The 19,787-nt window shown below is 35.4% G+C and overlaps 1 protein-coding gene across 4 annotated transcripts in view; it reads right to left on the bottom strand.

Moving 5' to 3' along the window:
• LOC115209262 overlaps window positions 1-19,787 on the bottom strand; it is a 187,595-nt gene that overhangs the window by 45,466 nt on the left and 122,342 nt on the right. For all 4 annotated transcript variants that reach the window (XM_036501190.1, XM_036501189.1, XM_029777556.2 and 1 more), the window contains exon 2: window positions 12,943-13,217. In XM_036501190.1, the coding sequence (XP_036357083.1) occupies window positions 12,943-13,216 (274 nt within the window). In that variant the 5' untranslated portion in view covers window position 13,217. The remainder of the gene's footprint in view (window positions 1-12,942; window positions 13,218-19,787) is intronic.

Below are 19,787 nucleotides of genomic sequence, written 5' to 3'. Positions count from 1 at the left end.
CAAATCAACCCCCGAGCTTATTCTTTGTAAGCCTAGTACTTATTCTATCGGTCTCTTAGGCCGAACTGCTAAGTCACGGGGTCGTAAACACACTAGCATCTGTTGTCAAGCGATGCTGGGGGTACAAACACACACACACACATACACACACACACACATACATATATATACATATACGACGGACTTCTTCCAGTTTCTGTCTACCAAATTCACTCACAAGGCTTTGGTCGGCCCGAGGCTATAGTAGAAGACACTTGCCCAAGGTGCCACGCAGCGGGACTGAACCCGGGACCATGTGGTTGGTAAGCAAGCTACTTACCACACAACCACTCCTGTGCCTATATCTGGGTACTTAAATGAGCAAAAATGCATCGTTTCAAGTACTTATCCCCAAAATAGTGATTGTTTGCGGACGAATGGATAGATAGATTCTGAAAACTTTCAGAACTAAGGACCAGAAAACGATGTTTTCCTTTGGAATGTAGTTCTTCCGAGTCTTATCGGATATGGACTGCCCTCTTCTCATGACATAGAATTTGCACCTGTTGTTTTCGCTCACTACACGTCTAATCGTTGACTCAAGGAGATAATTAGCAATTCTCGTTGATGATAACCTGGACTTGTTCGACAAATTCAATTTTTCTGACAACGCCTGACCGTCGAGAATGTTTTTCGCTTTTTTATTTTGTTTGTAACTTGTGAAGACACATTCCCAGCAGAGACCAGGTGGTTTTTTCTGATCTAAAGTATGAAGGGTCTGGTGACAATTAGTGAGGGTGCCAATCTCAGAATCACTGTTGTTTAGGGTTAGAGCGACGAGAAGGATATGCTTGTTCATCTCCGCATAAGAAGCATCCAAGTTGTGTTGGGGTTGAAAACAGGGACAATATTTAAAGTTTGGGCTACTCATGTCTCTTAACTTTTTTATCCCAAATAACTAACACATCCTGTAATATATAGAGTAATATATATATATATATATATTACTCTTTTACTTGTTTCAGTCATTTGACTGCAGCCATGCTGGAGCACCGCCTTTTTTTAATCGAGCAACTCGACCCCGGGACTTATTCTTTTGTAAGCCCAGTACTTATTCTATCGGTCTCGCTATAAAATCGGTTGTCAAGCAATGCTAGGGGGACAAACACAAACACACACACGCATATATATATATATATATACATATATACGACGGGCTTCTTTCAGTTTCCTTCTTTCACAAGGCTTTGGTCGGCCCGAGGCTATAGTAGAAGACACTTGCCCAAGGTGCCACGCAGTGGGACTGAACCCGGAACTATGTGGTTGGTAAACAAGCTACTTACCACACAGCCACTCCTGCGCCTATATATATATATATATATATATATATATATATATATATATATATATATATATATATATATATATATATATATATATATATATATATATATATATATATATCGTGACTTGTTACGTATACGTGAGATTTTAGCAAATCAACACTGTGTATCATGAATTCTTATAAGGTAACGAAGTCTAATGGGCGATACGGACGACTATATCAATGCCAGCGCTCAAGTGGTATTAATTTTATTGAGTTTGGAAGAACCACAGACAAAATCAGCCCCAGTGGAAGTTGAACTTAAAAGTTAAGATGATGTAAGTAAAAAATCTCGCATGGCATTTGGTTCGACACTCAACCATTTCTGCTACAACACCTCCCTGGCTGAGTGTCATATAAAACTGAAAAAACAAAAATGGAAAATAAGTTGCAACAATAATATGACCTGGAAAAATTCCCGATGGTACCACAAGGATTAATAAATTTTAGCATTCCAGTTTCCTAAAATACCAGAGAAAGAGAAATCTCATTCTGTCGGAAAAAAAAAAGTAAAACATATTTCATTCATGTAGACGTTTTGAAAGCAAGCGAAATATTTTAGCTCCCAATAGTTGAATACTTTGCTGTGAAGCGGTGAGCTGGCAGAACAGTTAATCAACCAGACAAAAATGCTTATCCGTATTCTTTAGGTTCGGAGTTCAGATTCCGCCGGTGTCTATTGTGCTGTCTATCCTTTAGGGGAATTATTTTTGTTTGTTTTGAGTTCAAATCCCGCAGGTGTAAGTTTACTTTTCCTCTTTTCGCAGGTTCATAAAATAAAATACCAGTCAAGTACTATGGTCGACTTCCGCCACCCACTCAAAACTGCTAGTTTGTACCAACATTAGAAAGAATTATTATTGTTTGTGTTATTTCCTTCCTCCACAAGAGGAAATGGACTACAATGCTAAACTGTACAGAATGAAGCCAGCAGCTCCCAACTTTCTCAATGCTTCGTCAGTAATAGTGGTAGTAATATTTTATCTAGGTACAGTACCACACACACACACACACACACACTCATAAACTATTGCACATGACCTTATCTCGTTATATCAACGTATAAAATAAATATAACCACATGAATTCCCTAAGTTTCGGTAAATTAATTCAACAAGATACTGACAATCTTCACTTGGACTGCAAATATTGATTCAGTCAGAAGTTTTGCATCCAAGTCATGTAGAAAATAGTTTAAGCCGAACTTGATAAAAAGAAAAGCATGAAATTAACAAATATAGAATCTAAAATTTTACATTTACATTTTCTTGGAAACCATCCATTTTTCTCAAATTTCTGTAGTATTTTATACAATTATTCTAAAGTTTTCAAATGTCTTTTACAATACTTGTAGGTAAATAATAGTCTTAATCTTTCTATGTGGACCTAAAGAGAACAAACTCTAGTGATCGTTACATAGCTTGTGATCTTCCCCACGGGGAAATTATGTAATGTGTCGTTATGCAAAATTTGGCACGAGGCCATCGATTTTGAGGAGAAGGATAAACTCCAGTGCTCCAGTGATCCCGAAAGATTAAAGGTAAAAATCGAACTCGGTGGAATTTTGATCAGAACATAAAGAGACAGAAGAAATACCTATTTCTTTACTACCCACAAGGGGCTAAACACAGAGGGGACAAACAAAGACAGAAAACGGATTAAGTCGATTATATCGACCCCAGTGCGTAACTGGTACTTATTTAATCGACCCCGAAAGGATGAAAGGCAAAGTCGATCTCGGCGGAATTTGAACTCAGAACGTAGCGGCAGACGAAATACCTGTTTCTTTACTACCCACAAGGGGCTAAACACAGTGAGGACAAACAAGGATAGACAAACGGATTAAGTCGATTACATCGACCCCAGTGCGTAACTGGTACTTATTTAATCGACCCCCGAAAGGATGAAAGGCAAAGTCGACCTCGGCGGAATCTGACCTCAGAACGTAGCGGCAGACGAAATACCGCTAAGCATTTTGCTCGACGCTCTAACTGTTCTGGCAGTTCGGTTTTGCTATAGGCACAAAACCAGCAATTTTAGTGAGAGGAGGAATAGTCGAGTGCATCGACTTCAATACATGACCGATACCTAATTCATGGACTCCGAAAGAATGAAAAACAGGTCAACCTCGGTAGATTTTGAACTCAGGATGTAATGAATCGGAAGAAATACCACGAAACATTTTCTCCGACGCGCTAACGATTCTGCCAGCTCACTTCTTTTTTCACTTTTACATATTAAGATATTTTGGACTTCGCACAAAGAATATATTAAAAAAACAATAATAATAAAGAATTGTAACATTCGTATCTTTTTTAAGAGCATCAACACACATGAAATGTAGCAACCTACAAGGACTGGAACTTCGTTGTACTTTCGGGTATAGGAAAAAATGTAACTAGCTTCAAGAAGGGTTCAAATTACTGGTGGTTAGTCCTGGTCTTATGACGTCAAACATAGAAGTGATAAATTACCCTTTTGATAAAACTAGAGTTTCCGTAAGAAGGGGACGATTGAACAGACAGTCACTCCCGATGCAGGGGTAAATGTTTCTTTAGTTATCCTGCCTGTTTGTCAAGGTGATAGTGGATTTCACCAAAAGTGTATCTATACCCGGGCACCGAAAACTTTAGTTACGCTATTGTAGCTAAATGACGTACATTTAGCTACAACAGTGAAAATTCAGCAGTAGAGGTTGAACTCTCGATCAGGTAATCCAATAATATCAACCGATGTCTATTTTTTGCTGGTTATCTATATCTGTTTAAGGAAAACCCTTAACCCACATGGTCCGTGCATAAAACTTTTAACTACGATTAAAACTGTTAAGTATATATCCAACCATCACATACCACCCTATAAACAGAGCAAGAGTCAAATCTAGTAATAAAGCGGCAAAGACAAAAACGACTGAGAGATCCTTGTCAAGGACTGGATTGACTTGATGCAATGTTGTTGTTGACTTGATTGACTTGATATGATGTTGTTGTTGTTGTTGCTGTTTTTGTTATTGTTCTTATTGTTTATCCCTAGGTCAGCTCTGACGTTCCTGTTGTCGCCATTTCATCTTTTTATTTATCTACGACAATATCTCTTATGCAAGAGATTTTTCTTTCTTGCAAACGTTAGTGTGTGATATTAAAGAAATCGGATTTCTAATTCTAGCAGCTCGATGTCTTGTCTCCGAAGTTAGGTGAATTGATGCAGTCTAGAATAAAGTGTTAATGCAAGCATAACTGAAGGATTAAGACTTTCGCTCCGCAATTCAAAAGCTCTTTGGTTCGATCATACAGCGTGGTATCATGGGCTCATATCTTTATCAAAGCCTCAAGTCAACCCAACTCTTGTGAGTGGAATCGGGTTAGTGAAAGCTTGTCAGATGGATTGTATCTGTAATTCAGAGAAACAGCCTTGTTACATTTTGTCACGCTGGTTCTGCTTATGAATTTACATTAACTGTATACGTATCTGTAAATTACTGTCCGTTAAACGCTAATTTAACGACATAGATGTTTAGTCCATCGAAAAACTGATTGTTCATCAGCAAGATCGACGAAGGATCCTTCCAAGTAAAAGTTTTCTCCTAGAAACAAAACAAAGAGGTGTACAGCAATATGAACACAAGGTCTATACATAGGTAGCCACAAATATTATAATCATATACATTATAGTGAGCACCATATGGTATCTTCAGCACTCACAGGTTTCACTATACAGAAAGCCTTACATTTTCGGGTGAAGTGTAAAAGGTTGACAATGATTTGATATTCTACGATACTTCGAAAAGTATCACATCACTTGATATGCACATGTATTTGGTATACACACTATTTGATATGAAATTGATAACAGGTTGAAACCTTTCCAGATATTCTATTTTCAGTGCTTGTAACAGTAAAGCTACACTGGAAATATAAAAAGGTGATGCACACGCTTATAGATTACTGGGTCAGCATTGTAGATATCATCGTCGGCTGATATATTTAGAGGAAAGGTCAATCTTTTAGAACCCATCCTCACATTGTCACCGACTCTATGGAAGACCTAGAGCTCAGCATTACCATCTCAAGTAACAAACGTAATTGATTCAATCTAGCTATTCTTCATTTCCATACTTTGCTATTTCCTGTCACCGCCAACAACATCAACATTACCACCACTGCTGCCTACATGCTATCAATTTACTGTTTGATACATTGGGTAAATTAACAGTTAGTTATAACTGCGATGAACACCAAAGCATTTGCAAAAGGAAAGTGAAAGTTGTGAAACTTTTATGCATTGGAAACTGACTTGCTTTCAACACAGCCATCTGTCACTTATTTGTATCTACATAAATTTTTGATTAGGGATGTTAATTTGCATAAGAATTATGAATTTTTATCCTTGTATTTACATTATTTGAACAGAGTATTATAGTGTTATTATGAATTACAAATGAATAATTCATGCTTCAATAAATAAGAAAACATCGATATTAACTGCATCGATGAATACAAATGAAACAGTGAGTACAGATATATCTACTATATAAATAGAAGAAAGTAATTATAAATTATTAAGGACTTTCCTCTTCGGTTAAGTCCTTGCAAACGTTTTCAAGTGTCACATGAAGAGAATTTGAATGTTTTTGATTACAGACCTGCTTGAGCGAAGGTTGACCTGGGTCAAATTAACACGTTAAATTAACACAGACATATCGTTAAACAACAACGACGACCAACCAACCAACGAACCAACCAAACAACCAAGCGACCAACCAACAAATCAAGCAGCTAATTATCAAATATTATATCTCACTATAAAATTAAAAATTCAAACCTTCAAAATTGCAAAAGATAACTTTCAGAATCGACTTCAAAACGGTTATTTGTCCATTATTATTCTTATCGTACTTCTAAAGATTGGGGTTTTAGATTCGCTTTTATCAAAATCCTGTTAATTTATCATCAAGGCTGTTTACATTAAATCATGTTAGAAGCTCGTAAAGTGAAAGCTTAAATCTCTTTCTTTTTTTTATTCCGTGCCAGAATTTTCAGAAGAATTCATTCAAAGAGAAAGTCACACCGTCTAAAATGAACTAGAGCAAAGCTCAAACCGTCATTGAATTTCAATTCCCGATTGAAGCAATTTCCTCTCACATACAATGCCAATACCTTTGGGACAGACTTTTTCTTCCAAGCCTTTGTATTTATACAAAGAGACCAACACTGTTCTCATCTCTCTCCTCCTCCTCTATTTCTCCCTTCATGCATACACACACTAACACATTCACACGCAATGACATACACGATAGTGTAGTACCAATAAAAAATGACAGGATTTATTTCTGTTTTCTATTCAAGTAATTCTATATGCTTTTGATTCAAGCCCTGCTCAACTTTTCTTCTGTTTCATTTACTTGCAGGTCAAGAGTAATACTTCCATCATTGTCTAACACAGTGTTTCTCAGCCATTGTTTTTTAACCTATGGATCCCGTTGATTCCCATTTTATTTGGATGGACCCCATAACCAGTTGACGCTTAAAAACAACGTCCTATAATTATGTGTAAATATTAGGAACTGTATAAAAAAAATTGTTAAAATATTTTGTTTATTGTAGAAACATATCCAGTTTATAGCAGAAAAAATTTAAGAACAGAATCTTATATGAACCCTGGTTGAGAAATACTGGTCCAACACATCCATATAGTACAGATGTATTTACTACCCAGAAATCTCTTGATATCTAGTTTTGTTTTATGCTTCTTGTAAGGGTATGTGAAATATACGAGTGAGTGAGTGAGAGAGGGAGAGAGAGAGAAAGGTGGAACTAGTTGTGCCTGTATGGCCAATGTTAAAACGGACAAGTCACACAAAACTCTCACAAGTCACAAGCAAAATTAAAAAGAGTGTAAGGATGTATACATCTGACAATCAAATCTCGAAAACTGGGCAAAACAGCGAAAGTAAGATTGACCTGTCATGACAACGAAGCAGTTACGAGCGCTAATAACAATGTAAATCCTGAAAATGAGAGTATGAAATCTAGAAAGCTTAATAATTTTTAAGACTTTAAGGACTTTATTGTTGCAAATGAAATGCAAGTGACTCATTGCAAAAGAGGAATATGTGTGTGCATTTCTGTACACACACAGACACTCATTACTATATTTTAGGAGCAACATAGTGCCAATAAAGGCACAAACACTGGCTATGTTTTTACTTCAGTTTTATTACCAATCAATTAGGTAGCTAATTAATTGATCAAATAGTTAATCAATTGGTCTGTCAAAGTTGTATCGTTACTTATTTTGTGATCTATAGATATGCATTCAGTGCTGAGAAGTTGCTTCAGGAGCACACCACAGATACACATATCCTCAACGCAATTCTCATAGCTATTCGGCGTGACACTGAATGCGACAAGGCTAGCCCTTTGGAATGTAGATAGAACTCATTTTTGCTAGCTGGATGGAGTGGAGCAACGTGAAATAAAGTGCTCAAGGACAACGGGAATCAAACTAATGACCTTATGATCGTGAGCTGAAAACCCCCAACCGCTAAGCCGTGTGCCTTCACTGATTAAACACAAGCCATCATTCACTACATATCTGCTTAAATTTGAGTTAACGTTTGGAAAAAATTGATAACACACCTGGATATTGTCGATTAAACATTCAGACAATAATCTAGTCGTTGTTAGCCCCAGTTCAACCCTGATTGAGGAGATAAGAAAAAAATCATTCGACTTATAACTTTGACCGCAGTGTATCTGGGATTCTGGTATTCTATGTATCTTCGATTGTTAAGATGTCGGATGTGCCTTGCAACAGATTTAGTTGCTATTTCTAACTGGTCGTGTGACCATTTATAGGCTCAATATAAATAGTACTAACTAGGCACTTTTCAATGTTCACTGGATACCTGCACACTGGCGAGTGAACATCTGAAAACTATCCACTATAGTGTTCACTATAAACAGCATATGTATGTTTATAGTGACTATACATTTTACTGATATTCACTATGTATAACCAGTGTTCAAGACATCTGAATAATTTTTTGATTTTCATCTCCCTTAGATACTGAAAGTCAAATCTGATCTCGGCGAGATTAGAAATCAGAAGGTAAAGAGTCGGAACAAGTGCCTTAGATTTATTCAATTCAACACTCTAACGACTGTAACAACTTTTCTTCAGAGCAAGGACCCTCGTTGTTAAAGTTATTATAGGAACATAGTATACAATTATAGTCATTTTGTGTTTTTAGGGGTAAATGTATTGAAAACTGCACAGAAATTTTTCCTATATTTTATAACAGAGTTGTGGAGGCTTCACGGATATTTTGCAGCTATATCTAGCAAGAGCGACCATGTAGCAACTACGTCGTTAGTATGATTGGTGGATTTATTAGATTGGTGGATTTATTAGAGCGTCAGAATGGAGACCTGACGATATTTGTTCCTATGTTCAGCATTTGGGTATTACGTCCTCAAACAAAACTGGTGCCAACCTGCATCGAAGATACATTTCCCTTTGACCACATCGGTGGTGTGGAGATTAAAAACTTCATTGCATGAGCTACTTTTTGTCTTCCTCCATAAGTCTTAGACAAGCTTACATCTTAGCTAGGAGTTTTCTAGGTCCAGATTCTCAACCCGTCTGTAACAGGCTACAAAAACCATTAATCTCAACAACTGTTACAATAACCAATATAGTTCAGATACTGATTCCAATTCACCAGTATAAAAGTCATGTATTTCTGTTTATATCCAAGAATAGACTTTTATTTTCTATCCTAGAGCCTCCTAAGAGAACGTCCTCTGTAGGCGGACAAATTACAGAGGTCAACTTCCGCTTCTTTGTTTCCTATGAAAAGTGAGAATGCTGACTTTCCTCTGAGTCTCATAGATTATTTAAGGAATAACCATATTTTACAGACAGACTTATTTTTATATATTTGTGTATGTATATGAGAGTGCGCGCGCGTTGATGTACACACATATATGCATATGCATATACATGAATATATACATACATATGAGTAATTATATATTTATACACAAGTGTGTGTAAATTATATACAAGTATACACGTATATATGAGTGTGCATAGAGAGAGAGAGAGAGAGAGAGATGAAAAGGGAGAAAATATAGGTAGATGGGTAGATAGATTGATAGACAGACAGCTAGATAGATAGATAGATAGATAGATAGATAGATAGATAGATAGATAGATAGATAGATAGATAGATAGATAGATAGATAGATAGATAGATAGATGAGTGTGTAAACATTTTAAATTTAGTCTTAGACAGAAATACATACAAGATGAATTCAATCAAAGCTAATTTTCATAAATATAACAATAATTAAATTGAGTAAGTGATTATGTGATAAGAAGTTTGCTTCCCCACTATATTGTTTCGGATTCAGTCTCACTGCGTGGCACCTTGGACATGTGTCTTTTACTATAGCCTCGGACCGATTATGTATCTTTTACTATAGCCTCGGGCCGATGTGAGTGGATTTGGTGGGCGGAAACTAAAAGAAACACATTGTGTGTATATAAATGTGTGTCTATGTGTATGTGTGTGTGTGTGACTAATATATGTATGTGCGTTTGTCCTCCACCAAAGCTCGACAATTGATGTTGTCTAGTTTAAGTTTCTGCAAAAGAACCGAATAGAATAAGCATCAGACTTTTTTAAAAATGTACTGGGGGCGATTTGATCAACTAAACATTTCTAGACGATGTCCCAGCATGGCCGCAGTCCCTTGACTGAAACAACTATAAAACTAAACTGATAAATTACATTGGTGAACAGCCTTATCAGCTATTTAAAGCTCCACAAAATCTTTCAATTTAGTTTGCACTAATTTCTATTGCCAAAATTTCGTTGCTCAACAGCGATCTGGTCACCAAGACAGTTTCACGAGAGAAATACAGCTCCAGGGTAATATGTATTCGAAATCATTATTGATTTTGAAACTATCTCGTTGATAAATCCACATGTCCAATGAGCCATTTAATGAATGCATTTCTGTCATATTAACGCACTCTTATGTCTTCTTTTGCTGTCACCGTTTACTGACATCTCTTATTATCATCACTTGTCTCTACTGGGATTTTGCTTGTTACAAATGCGTTTCATATGAATTTATAACGTAGATGAACGTATACAAGATTACTGACTATTGCAGAAAATTTAGTGCGCATAACTTAGACGCTTTTATTTTTTATGCTTAATGTTGGACAGTTGAGACGTTTGTCGATTATTACATACGTTTTCGTCTCCGTCTTTCTTTCCAGTACAAAAAAGAAAAACAAATATTAACACCGCTAACAACAACAACAACATCGCTGCTTTTTTTTCCCACCCACGTTATAAGCTTCAGCTACAATTAGAGAAGATCTGGATGTGAAGGAGACTGTTAAGAGATGTTTTCGCCAGGAATGCAGACAAAGCGATTCTAAACATCCAGTATTTCATGACGCAACAATTCAAATAACTAAATACAGGTATCTCCTGTTACGGCTACTTCAGTTTACGTGATTTTGCACTTATTAGAATTATAAAGTACAGTAGCGGCTCGTAGATAAAATTAGTTGGGGTGCTGCTTCAGAAAATTTGTAGCCGTTGTTTTAATATTGTGTAAAAGGAAACAAACATATAAAAAGAATGTTTATACATAAAGTTAATCGGTTTGCATTTTAGCTACTGCCATATAATGTGTTTAATTTGTTCACTCAATACCGCCGCGAATTACCCCTTGCTTTTCAAAAATCCCCCCTAAATCACAAAATAAGGGGGAAAATTTGTCCTATTTTTCAAATCCTGATAGCAACACTGAAGTTGCAAGCAGGATAATAATTTAATTCTACACTTTATCACATTCAAGAATACAAACACGTTTTTAAAAAACAACACACGCAAAGTCAAAAAGAAACACTACCTTTTACCGGTACTGCATGAACGACAGTGATCTCTCTCCCTACCGTGAAGCTTCTTATCTCGGACATGTGAGCATGCGCACAACAGCCAAATACCGCTTCGCTGGAACTGTGAAGCACACAGTTCTATACAAGGATATTTGTATTTTTTTCAGAGAGTAGGGAATGGCTACTGATCTTAAGCTTAAGAATTATGTAATGTTGCAGGAAAAAGTCATGTAGGATGACATAGTTGAGTTTTTCGTGCCCCTTAGGGAAACTTTATTTAACAATGGGCTGATATTGTTAAAACAAAAGCAAACTAAGGATGCCGTTGAAAATACAGAAATTCCAACAGATGCACTTAAGCTGACTGCAAAGAATATTGTTAAATATTGTAACTTGTAGAGGAAGATCAGCAAGTTTTTGCCAATGACAACTCACAACCCTAATCGTGAATGTAATTACAAAGGGTTTTTACAACGACTTCAATTTCTATACCGAGCTGTACAAAAACTTGATAGGTCATAAACATCAAACAATTTCGAATAAGTTCGCCTCTCAAGTAGTTGTTGACTATAATATAGAAGATAGCGTACCTCATCCTCTAAGTAACTCTTATCCATCACTACCTCTCAGACAATAGTCAACATTTTTTTTGTGGTAAGTACATATCCTACTACGATATGACGATTCTAATATATTTCACTTGAAATATCTTTATGTATACATATTGCAATGTGTGTTATTTTCATGCTTAAAAGAGTGATCATATTGCTTTTTTTCTCTTTTCTTTATACTCTTTTTTATTTCTTGCTTTTTTCTCTTTTATTTTTTGTTTTTCTTTTGTCTTTTCGAACATATTTGTCGGAAAGCATCATCATTTTATATCATGAAAATCGATAGGAAAGCTAATTTCGCGTCGCGGGATTTCACTTTACGGTAAACTCTCGGGAACACATTACTCCCGTATGTATTTTTTAATGTAAGTTATGTTCTATATTGCTTCCGTATTTTTTCCTCACATCGCATTAATTCTAAAGAACTGTTATTTACTGGAATTATAAAGAGAATGTATTTTTATCGTTTTAACAATTGTTTGTACGGAGAGTCTGGGATAGTTGTTTTCTAGTTTCAAAACAATAATATAACGCCTTTTCTTATGTTGTATGATAAAAAAAACAATAATGTTCAGAAGCAATTTTATTTTATTTTTAATGGATTAAATGAAATGGTACCAAAAATAAAATAGTTAATAAAAATTCTTTGTCTTTTTTAAAAAAACAAACAATTCTTAGCCATATTTAAACAGCGATGACAACGAAGTGCAGTTCAAGCTGTCAAAACTCAGAAGCCTGAAGAAACGGTAAGCGAAAATAGCGAAACTTTTTAAGTACCAGGGAAACCTAACTACGAAGCCTGAAATAGAAACTGGATTTTGAGAAATTAGAAATGAAATAATTGGTGTTTAAGAATCATAAGGTGTTACTATTTAAGGTGAATTTCTTTCTAACCTAATGAATCACAAGGACATAATTTATGTGGACTGCTAATGAACTCACGTAGAGAAAAGGTCAGTAAATAGACATGGCATGGCCCATTCTTCTTCAAGCCATGTTAGTTATATATAAGAATAAAAGATATTTCAAAGGAGGATAACTTACCACGGTTCGTTTGTGAAGAAGCTATGTTGACGTATTCATGGGTCCAAAGTGCTGAATAAGCTACTAACAGTGAGCGAATGTCCGGCTGTGAGCAACTTCCATTGGTGTTCAACTTCTGATTAATATCCAAGAGAACAAGCGTTGTTGAACCATTGTATGGTTGTACGTCAAATACAGGTTCATGGGAAGTCTCGTTGAGTGCTGAAGCTGAGAATTGTAAGCAGCACACCAGGAAGGCTACCACTAACAAACATCTTCTCTGAGACTTCTTCATGCTGCAATAACAAAAAATGAAATAATATTATTGTGACAGCTGGAGGAAACTTGACTGAAATAAACAATAATTATTATGTGTCTAAGTGTATTTGTAAAAGCGAAAACGTAAGCTTCTGGTAATTTGTGCTAGTTAACCGTATTTTTTTCTAGCAATCTCTTTTACTCATTTACTCTTTTACACGTTTCAGTCATTTGACTGCGATCAAGCGATGTTGGGGGGACAAACACAGAAATACAAACGCACACACACACACACACACATATATCGCGTATATATATATATATATATATATATATATATATATATATATATGATAGGCTTCTTTCAGTTTCCGTCTACCAAATCCACTCACAAGGCTTTGGTCGGCCCGAGGCTATAGTAGAAGACACTTGCCCAAGGTTCCACACAGTGGGAATGAACCCGGAACCATGTGGTTGGTAAGCAAGCTACTTACCACACAGCCACTCCTGCGCCTCTACATAACATTTTTTTTTTTTCTTTTTTTTTTTTTTTTCTTTATTTTATATTGGCGAGCTGGCAAAATCGTTAGCATATCGGACAAAATGCTCAGCACCATTTCATCCGACCCTTTATGTTCTGAGTTCATGATCCGTCGAAGATAACTTTGCCCTTCATAGTTTCGGGATCGATATAATATGGTATCAGTCAAATACTGGGAATGATGTAATCGACTTGTCACTTCCTCTCAAAATCGCTGGTCTTATACTCAAATTAGAAAATATTACATATGCATTAATTTGGAAATAGAAATAATTTAAGAATTATGCAGGATCCTAGAGCTTGAGGTGTAAGCAATATCCAAAGAATTTCAAAGTAGTTTACACACGAAACAAGTCTGAGAGTACTTTAAAACATTATTAGCTTAATAATACATACATACATACATACATACATATATATATATATATATATATATATATATATATATATATATATATATATTATATATATATATATATATATACGTGTGTGTGGGGGTATGTATGTATATGTATATATATGTGTGTATATATATATATATATATATATATATATATATATATACATATATATATGCGCATATATATGCACGTATATATGTATGTATATATACGTGTGTATGTATTTATGGTTATATATGCGTACATTATATAATATATAATATATAATATATATATATATATCATTCTATCCGTACATAAAGAACATGCAGACATGCGCTCATACGCACACGTACATAATATGCATGCATAAAAACATATGTATACACACACACACACACACACACCACACACACACACACCACACACACACACAACACACACACACACACACACACACTCAGACACACACACACACACATATATCGCGTATATATATATATTATATATATATATATATATATATGATAGGCTTCTTTCAGTTTCCGTCTACCAAATCCACTCACAAGGCTTTGGTCGGCCCGAGGCTATAGTAGAAGACACTTGCCCAAGGTTCCACACAGTGGGAATGAACCCGGAACCATGTGGTTGGTAAGCAAGCTACTTACCACACAGCCACTCCTGCGCCTCTACATAACATTTTTTCTTTTTCTTTTTTTTTTCTTTATTTTATATTGGCGAGCTGGCAAAATCGTTAGCATATCGGACAAAATGCTCAGCACCATTTCATCCGACCCTTTATGTTCTGAGTTCATGATCCGTCGAAGATAACTTTGCCCTTCATAGTTTCGGGATCGATATAATATGGTATCAGTCAAATACTGGGAATGATGTAATCGACTTGTCACTTCCTCTCAAAATCGCTGGTCTTATACTCAAATTAGAAAATATTACATATGCATTAATTTGGAAATAGAAATAATTTAAGAATTATGCAGGATCCTAGAGCTTGAGGTGTAAGCAATATCCAAAGAATTTCAAAGTAGTTTACACACGAAACAAGTCTGAGAGTACTTTAAAACATTATTAGCTTAATAATACATACATACATACATACATACATACATACATACATATATATATATATATATATATATTATATATATATATATATATATACGTGTGTGTGGGGGTATGTATGTATATGTATATATGTGTGTATATATATATATATATATATATATATATATATATATATATACATATATATATGCGCATATATATGCACGTATATGTATGTATATATACGTGTGTATGTATTTATGGTTATATATGCGTACATTATATAATATATAAATATATATATATATATCATTCTATCCGTACATAAAGAACATGCAGACATGCGCTCATACGCACACGTACATAATATGCATGCATAAAAACATATGTATACACACACACACACACACACACACACACACACACACACACACACACACACACACACACACACACACACACACTCAGACACACACACACACATATGTAGTAATACACATATTAGACACGCACATATTATATATCATTATCTTAAAATGCAAATGTCTGTCTCTAGGGGCCAGAAACATTCAGCTCCATTCCGTATATAGCAGACAAACAATGTATCTCTGGGGACCGGTAAGAAAATCATAAACTATATCAGATTAAAAGGAAAATAACACAATAGTAAGTCAGTGTGCCAAATAATGTTATAGTATGCCAAATAATCCTCCTACCGCAAGATGTATGTTGGTGGTAGCACAAGGGGAGCTAGTTGCTGTTGTTGTTTAGACCCAGGTGAGATCTAAGTCCTAACTGAGCAGTCCTGCGATCAAAGCCAATCCAGTTGTGACCATGATATTTCTTTCTGTTGAGACACAGAGTGTTTAGCACCGCATCCTATATATCTTTCTCATTTTTAATGAAGATGAAAGAGTTGTGAGATACGAGAGATTTGACTGCTGTTTCAAGCATTGTTGATGGATATTGTCACAGATACTAAAGTGTTGGAATAGTTGATTTACTGCAGTTGTTTATGCTATTGTTTTTGTTATTGTTGAGACCCAAGTGAGCCTATTTGATAAGTTATTCCAGGTGGGACCACATTTTCTTTTTCGTGCAGACAATGTATCAATCACATTATCAAATATATCTTTTCCCTTTTTTTTTTATGACGAGGAGACAAATTTGGTTGCTATTTCTACCAACCACATTAAGGTCCCTTCATATTATTACAGCTACAACGGAAGCTGACCTTTGTTTGTTTCACTTTATTTCCGATATAGATAAAAAGAAATATAAATGTTAAATATTATTAGTTATCACTGTTATTAGATGAAAGCCATACTAAGTATATATATATTCAATTGTGTTTATATGTGTACATAATGTTATACATTGTTTTAAAAGTTTTATATTTCTCTTTAACTAGACACCCACCAGTCTATGAAAGGTCAATGTAAAATTGGATCACTTCTTCTGTCTGGTCTCAAACTTCATTCAAAGGAAAATTTCGCCGTTGTTTATGTTAACTGCTATCATCTTTGAACAAGGAATTCGGTTTTGTCTTAAAAGTCTATCTTCTATTCTTTTATTTGTTTCAGTCACTTGACTGCGGCCATGCTGGAGCACCGCCTTTAGTCGAACAAATCGACTCTTGGACTTATTCTTTGTAAACCTAGTACTTATTCTATCGCTCTCTTTTGCCGGACCGCCAAGTTACGAGGACTCAAACACACCAGCATCGGTTGTCAGGCGATGATGGGGAGTGACGAACACAGACATACAAACACACACACACCACACACACACACACACACACACACACACACACACACACACACATATATATATATATATATATACATATATACGATGGTCTTCTTTCAGTTTCTGTCTACCAAATCCACTCACAAGGCTTTGGTCGGCCCGAGGCTATAGTAGCAGACACTTGCACAAGGTGTCACGCAGTGGGACTGAACCTGGAACCATGTGGTTGGGAAGCAAACAACTTACCACACAGCCACTCCTGCGTCTATATATATCTACTACATGTGGAAAATTGGTGTGTCTTTGTTTGCTAACTCCTCCTACATCCTTTTATTGATTTTGATGAAACTTGACACGTTAGTAGAAGACATGTCTGGAAACCTCATGACATACTTAGATTGCTGAAAATATCGATAATTCGACCCCTGGAAGAGACCTTGATATCTACCTCATATAGCTAATTTTAAACACCTGCACGGCATTTTTTAAAAACACTCAAGGGAAATAATCCATTTCAACCAAGCAAAAACAAAGCGAAACACAGGCGCGCGCTGAGTTGTAGATAGAATTACTTCTTCCTTTATAGCGCGTAAAGAAAACGTTGTTGCGGGAATATACACAGCACGTGTACTACAGCAGTACTATACGTAGTTTTAATACTGAAATTGAAAGGCAGGGATGAATTATGCCTACCTAATTTACAAAAAAAAAAAGATATTTTGCATTTTATGTATAGCAATTTTATTGTTTATGTTCGATTACTTTAAATATTGAATTTTTGTATGCCCAATTTCTAATTTTTGCAGATAATATCACTTTTATACTTTATTTCACGCGGGAGTAGAACTCATGCCTGAAAACCTCGTGACGTACTTAGATTGTTGAAAAATATCGATAATAGGGTCCCTCCAATGGATTTTTCTATCTACTACATATTACTAATATTTTGAATCTTAAACCTTAAAGACTTCATTCATACATTTCTATACATACATATTTTTACAGTTACACTTTTTCGATGACAGTAGATAAATTTTTTATTCCACAGCGTATTTGTAGTGGCTTTATGAAGGCATACAGTGGATCCGATCCTCGATTGCCAAATTTCACTTAACACTTAACACTATGTAGACCATCTGCCTTTATGATACGCTCAAAATATCAGTGTTCTTGTTTGCCCAACTCTTTTTACAAGGCTCCTCTCACGTCTATTCTGATTTTCCGTTTTCATTTTCTCTATTAAACTAATTCTTAACAATCTTCTACAATACAAAACATGGAAACGGTTTCTTTTCTTAAACATTTTTCAAGTCCGATCCATACCTTACTGTTGGAATGTCAAATTTAAATTTGTCTCTTTACTGATTGATTAATATAAATACGGTTTAAAGAAATAACAGTAAGATTTGTTAATACAACTCTAATTATGTTTACGCTGTCATTGTTTTGTAATAATACTTTCAATGTTGCAAACGTCATTCACCATTTTGACAGTTTGATTATCAATTATTGGAGGATTATTTTGATACGATTCTGAAATAATCATTGATTCAGATTTCTGAAAATTAATGAATAAACCATACTTTTTACTTTTCCGTCATCGAAATTTTCAATTTTCGAAGCTACCAGCAATAAGAATAACAGAAACATCAGCATATCTGAACTATTGATTTCAAATTTTGGCACAAAGCTGGTAATTTTGGGTAAGGGGATAAGTCGTTTACATCGACCCCAGTACTCAACTGGTACTTATTTTATCGATCCCGAAGGATGAAAGGGTAAGTCGACCTCGACGGAATTTAAACTCAAGACATAAAGATGGACGAAATGCCGCTGAACATTTTGCCGGGCGTGCTAACGATTCTACTAGCTCACCGCCTTACAGCATACCTGAAATATTAATGGACATTACAGTTGTAGGGCATATCACAGAAATTTTATTATAACATTTTTAGAAACGGGTGGGGCTACAGTTGACCTATTTCCAGAGTTCAAAAGGCTGGTATGAAAACGAAAGAATGATCTTGGCATTATCAGAATGTACACCTAGTTGCTCTTTTACTGTTCGTTTTTCTGCCTTTTGGTGCTTTATCCTGTGCACTGTGCACGTACTTTTAGCTTTCATTGATCTCTTTTCTCACATAAATTAGTGGTGCTTTCTGTCACCCCACTTTTTTTTTTACCAATTTTCGATAAGCTGCAGTGCACCTGAGCACTTTATGCAATAAACTTACTATTATCCAGCACACGAAAGGATTCCAAGTTGGTACTGTTAAACGAGAAGATTAATTCAGTCTTCCACTCGGAAACAGGTAAACTCAATCTTACATATGTCCGCAGTTTCTGCCCATCTACTTTCGTTCTTATGGTTTAGTTTGACTAACGTGACGATCGAAAAATTTCACCCAAGGTGTCGGTGAAGTGGAACTGAACATGGAGTTACATGGTTTTGAAATGAACTTCGTAACCATACAGACTCGCGCTTGCGACTATATTAGCTAATATAAACAAATATGAAAAGAGATTTCTCAGAAAAAGTAGATTTTGTCTGGCAAAGATATATGCAATTAACATTAACGGTAGTAAAAAATTGCTTTGTAAAGTTTGAAAGTAGATAGACTATGTAGTTCATTGATGCATTACGCTAGAGATAGGCTTAAAACTTTTTTCATCTTTCATAGATTGGTAAGTATGGAGTCAAATAGGAACACACAACTTTAAACGAAATACAATGTATTACACACACATACATACAAACATGCATGCATACATACATACATGAGTTAATTAAATTGCTTCTTTATACAAAAAACTCACAAACAAAATTCATTATAATATCCATTTATATGTAACAAATCGTTGCTAAGTACAGGTAA

The sequence above is a fragment of the Octopus sinensis genome, linkage group LG3 (assembly GCF_006345805.1).
Source record: "Octopus sinensis linkage group LG3, ASM634580v1, whole genome shotgun sequence".
Taxonomy (NCBI): Eukaryota; Metazoa; Mollusca; class Cephalopoda; order Octopoda; family Octopodidae; genus Octopus; species Octopus sinensis.
This window is presented reverse-complemented; position numbering and strand designations above follow the sequence as displayed.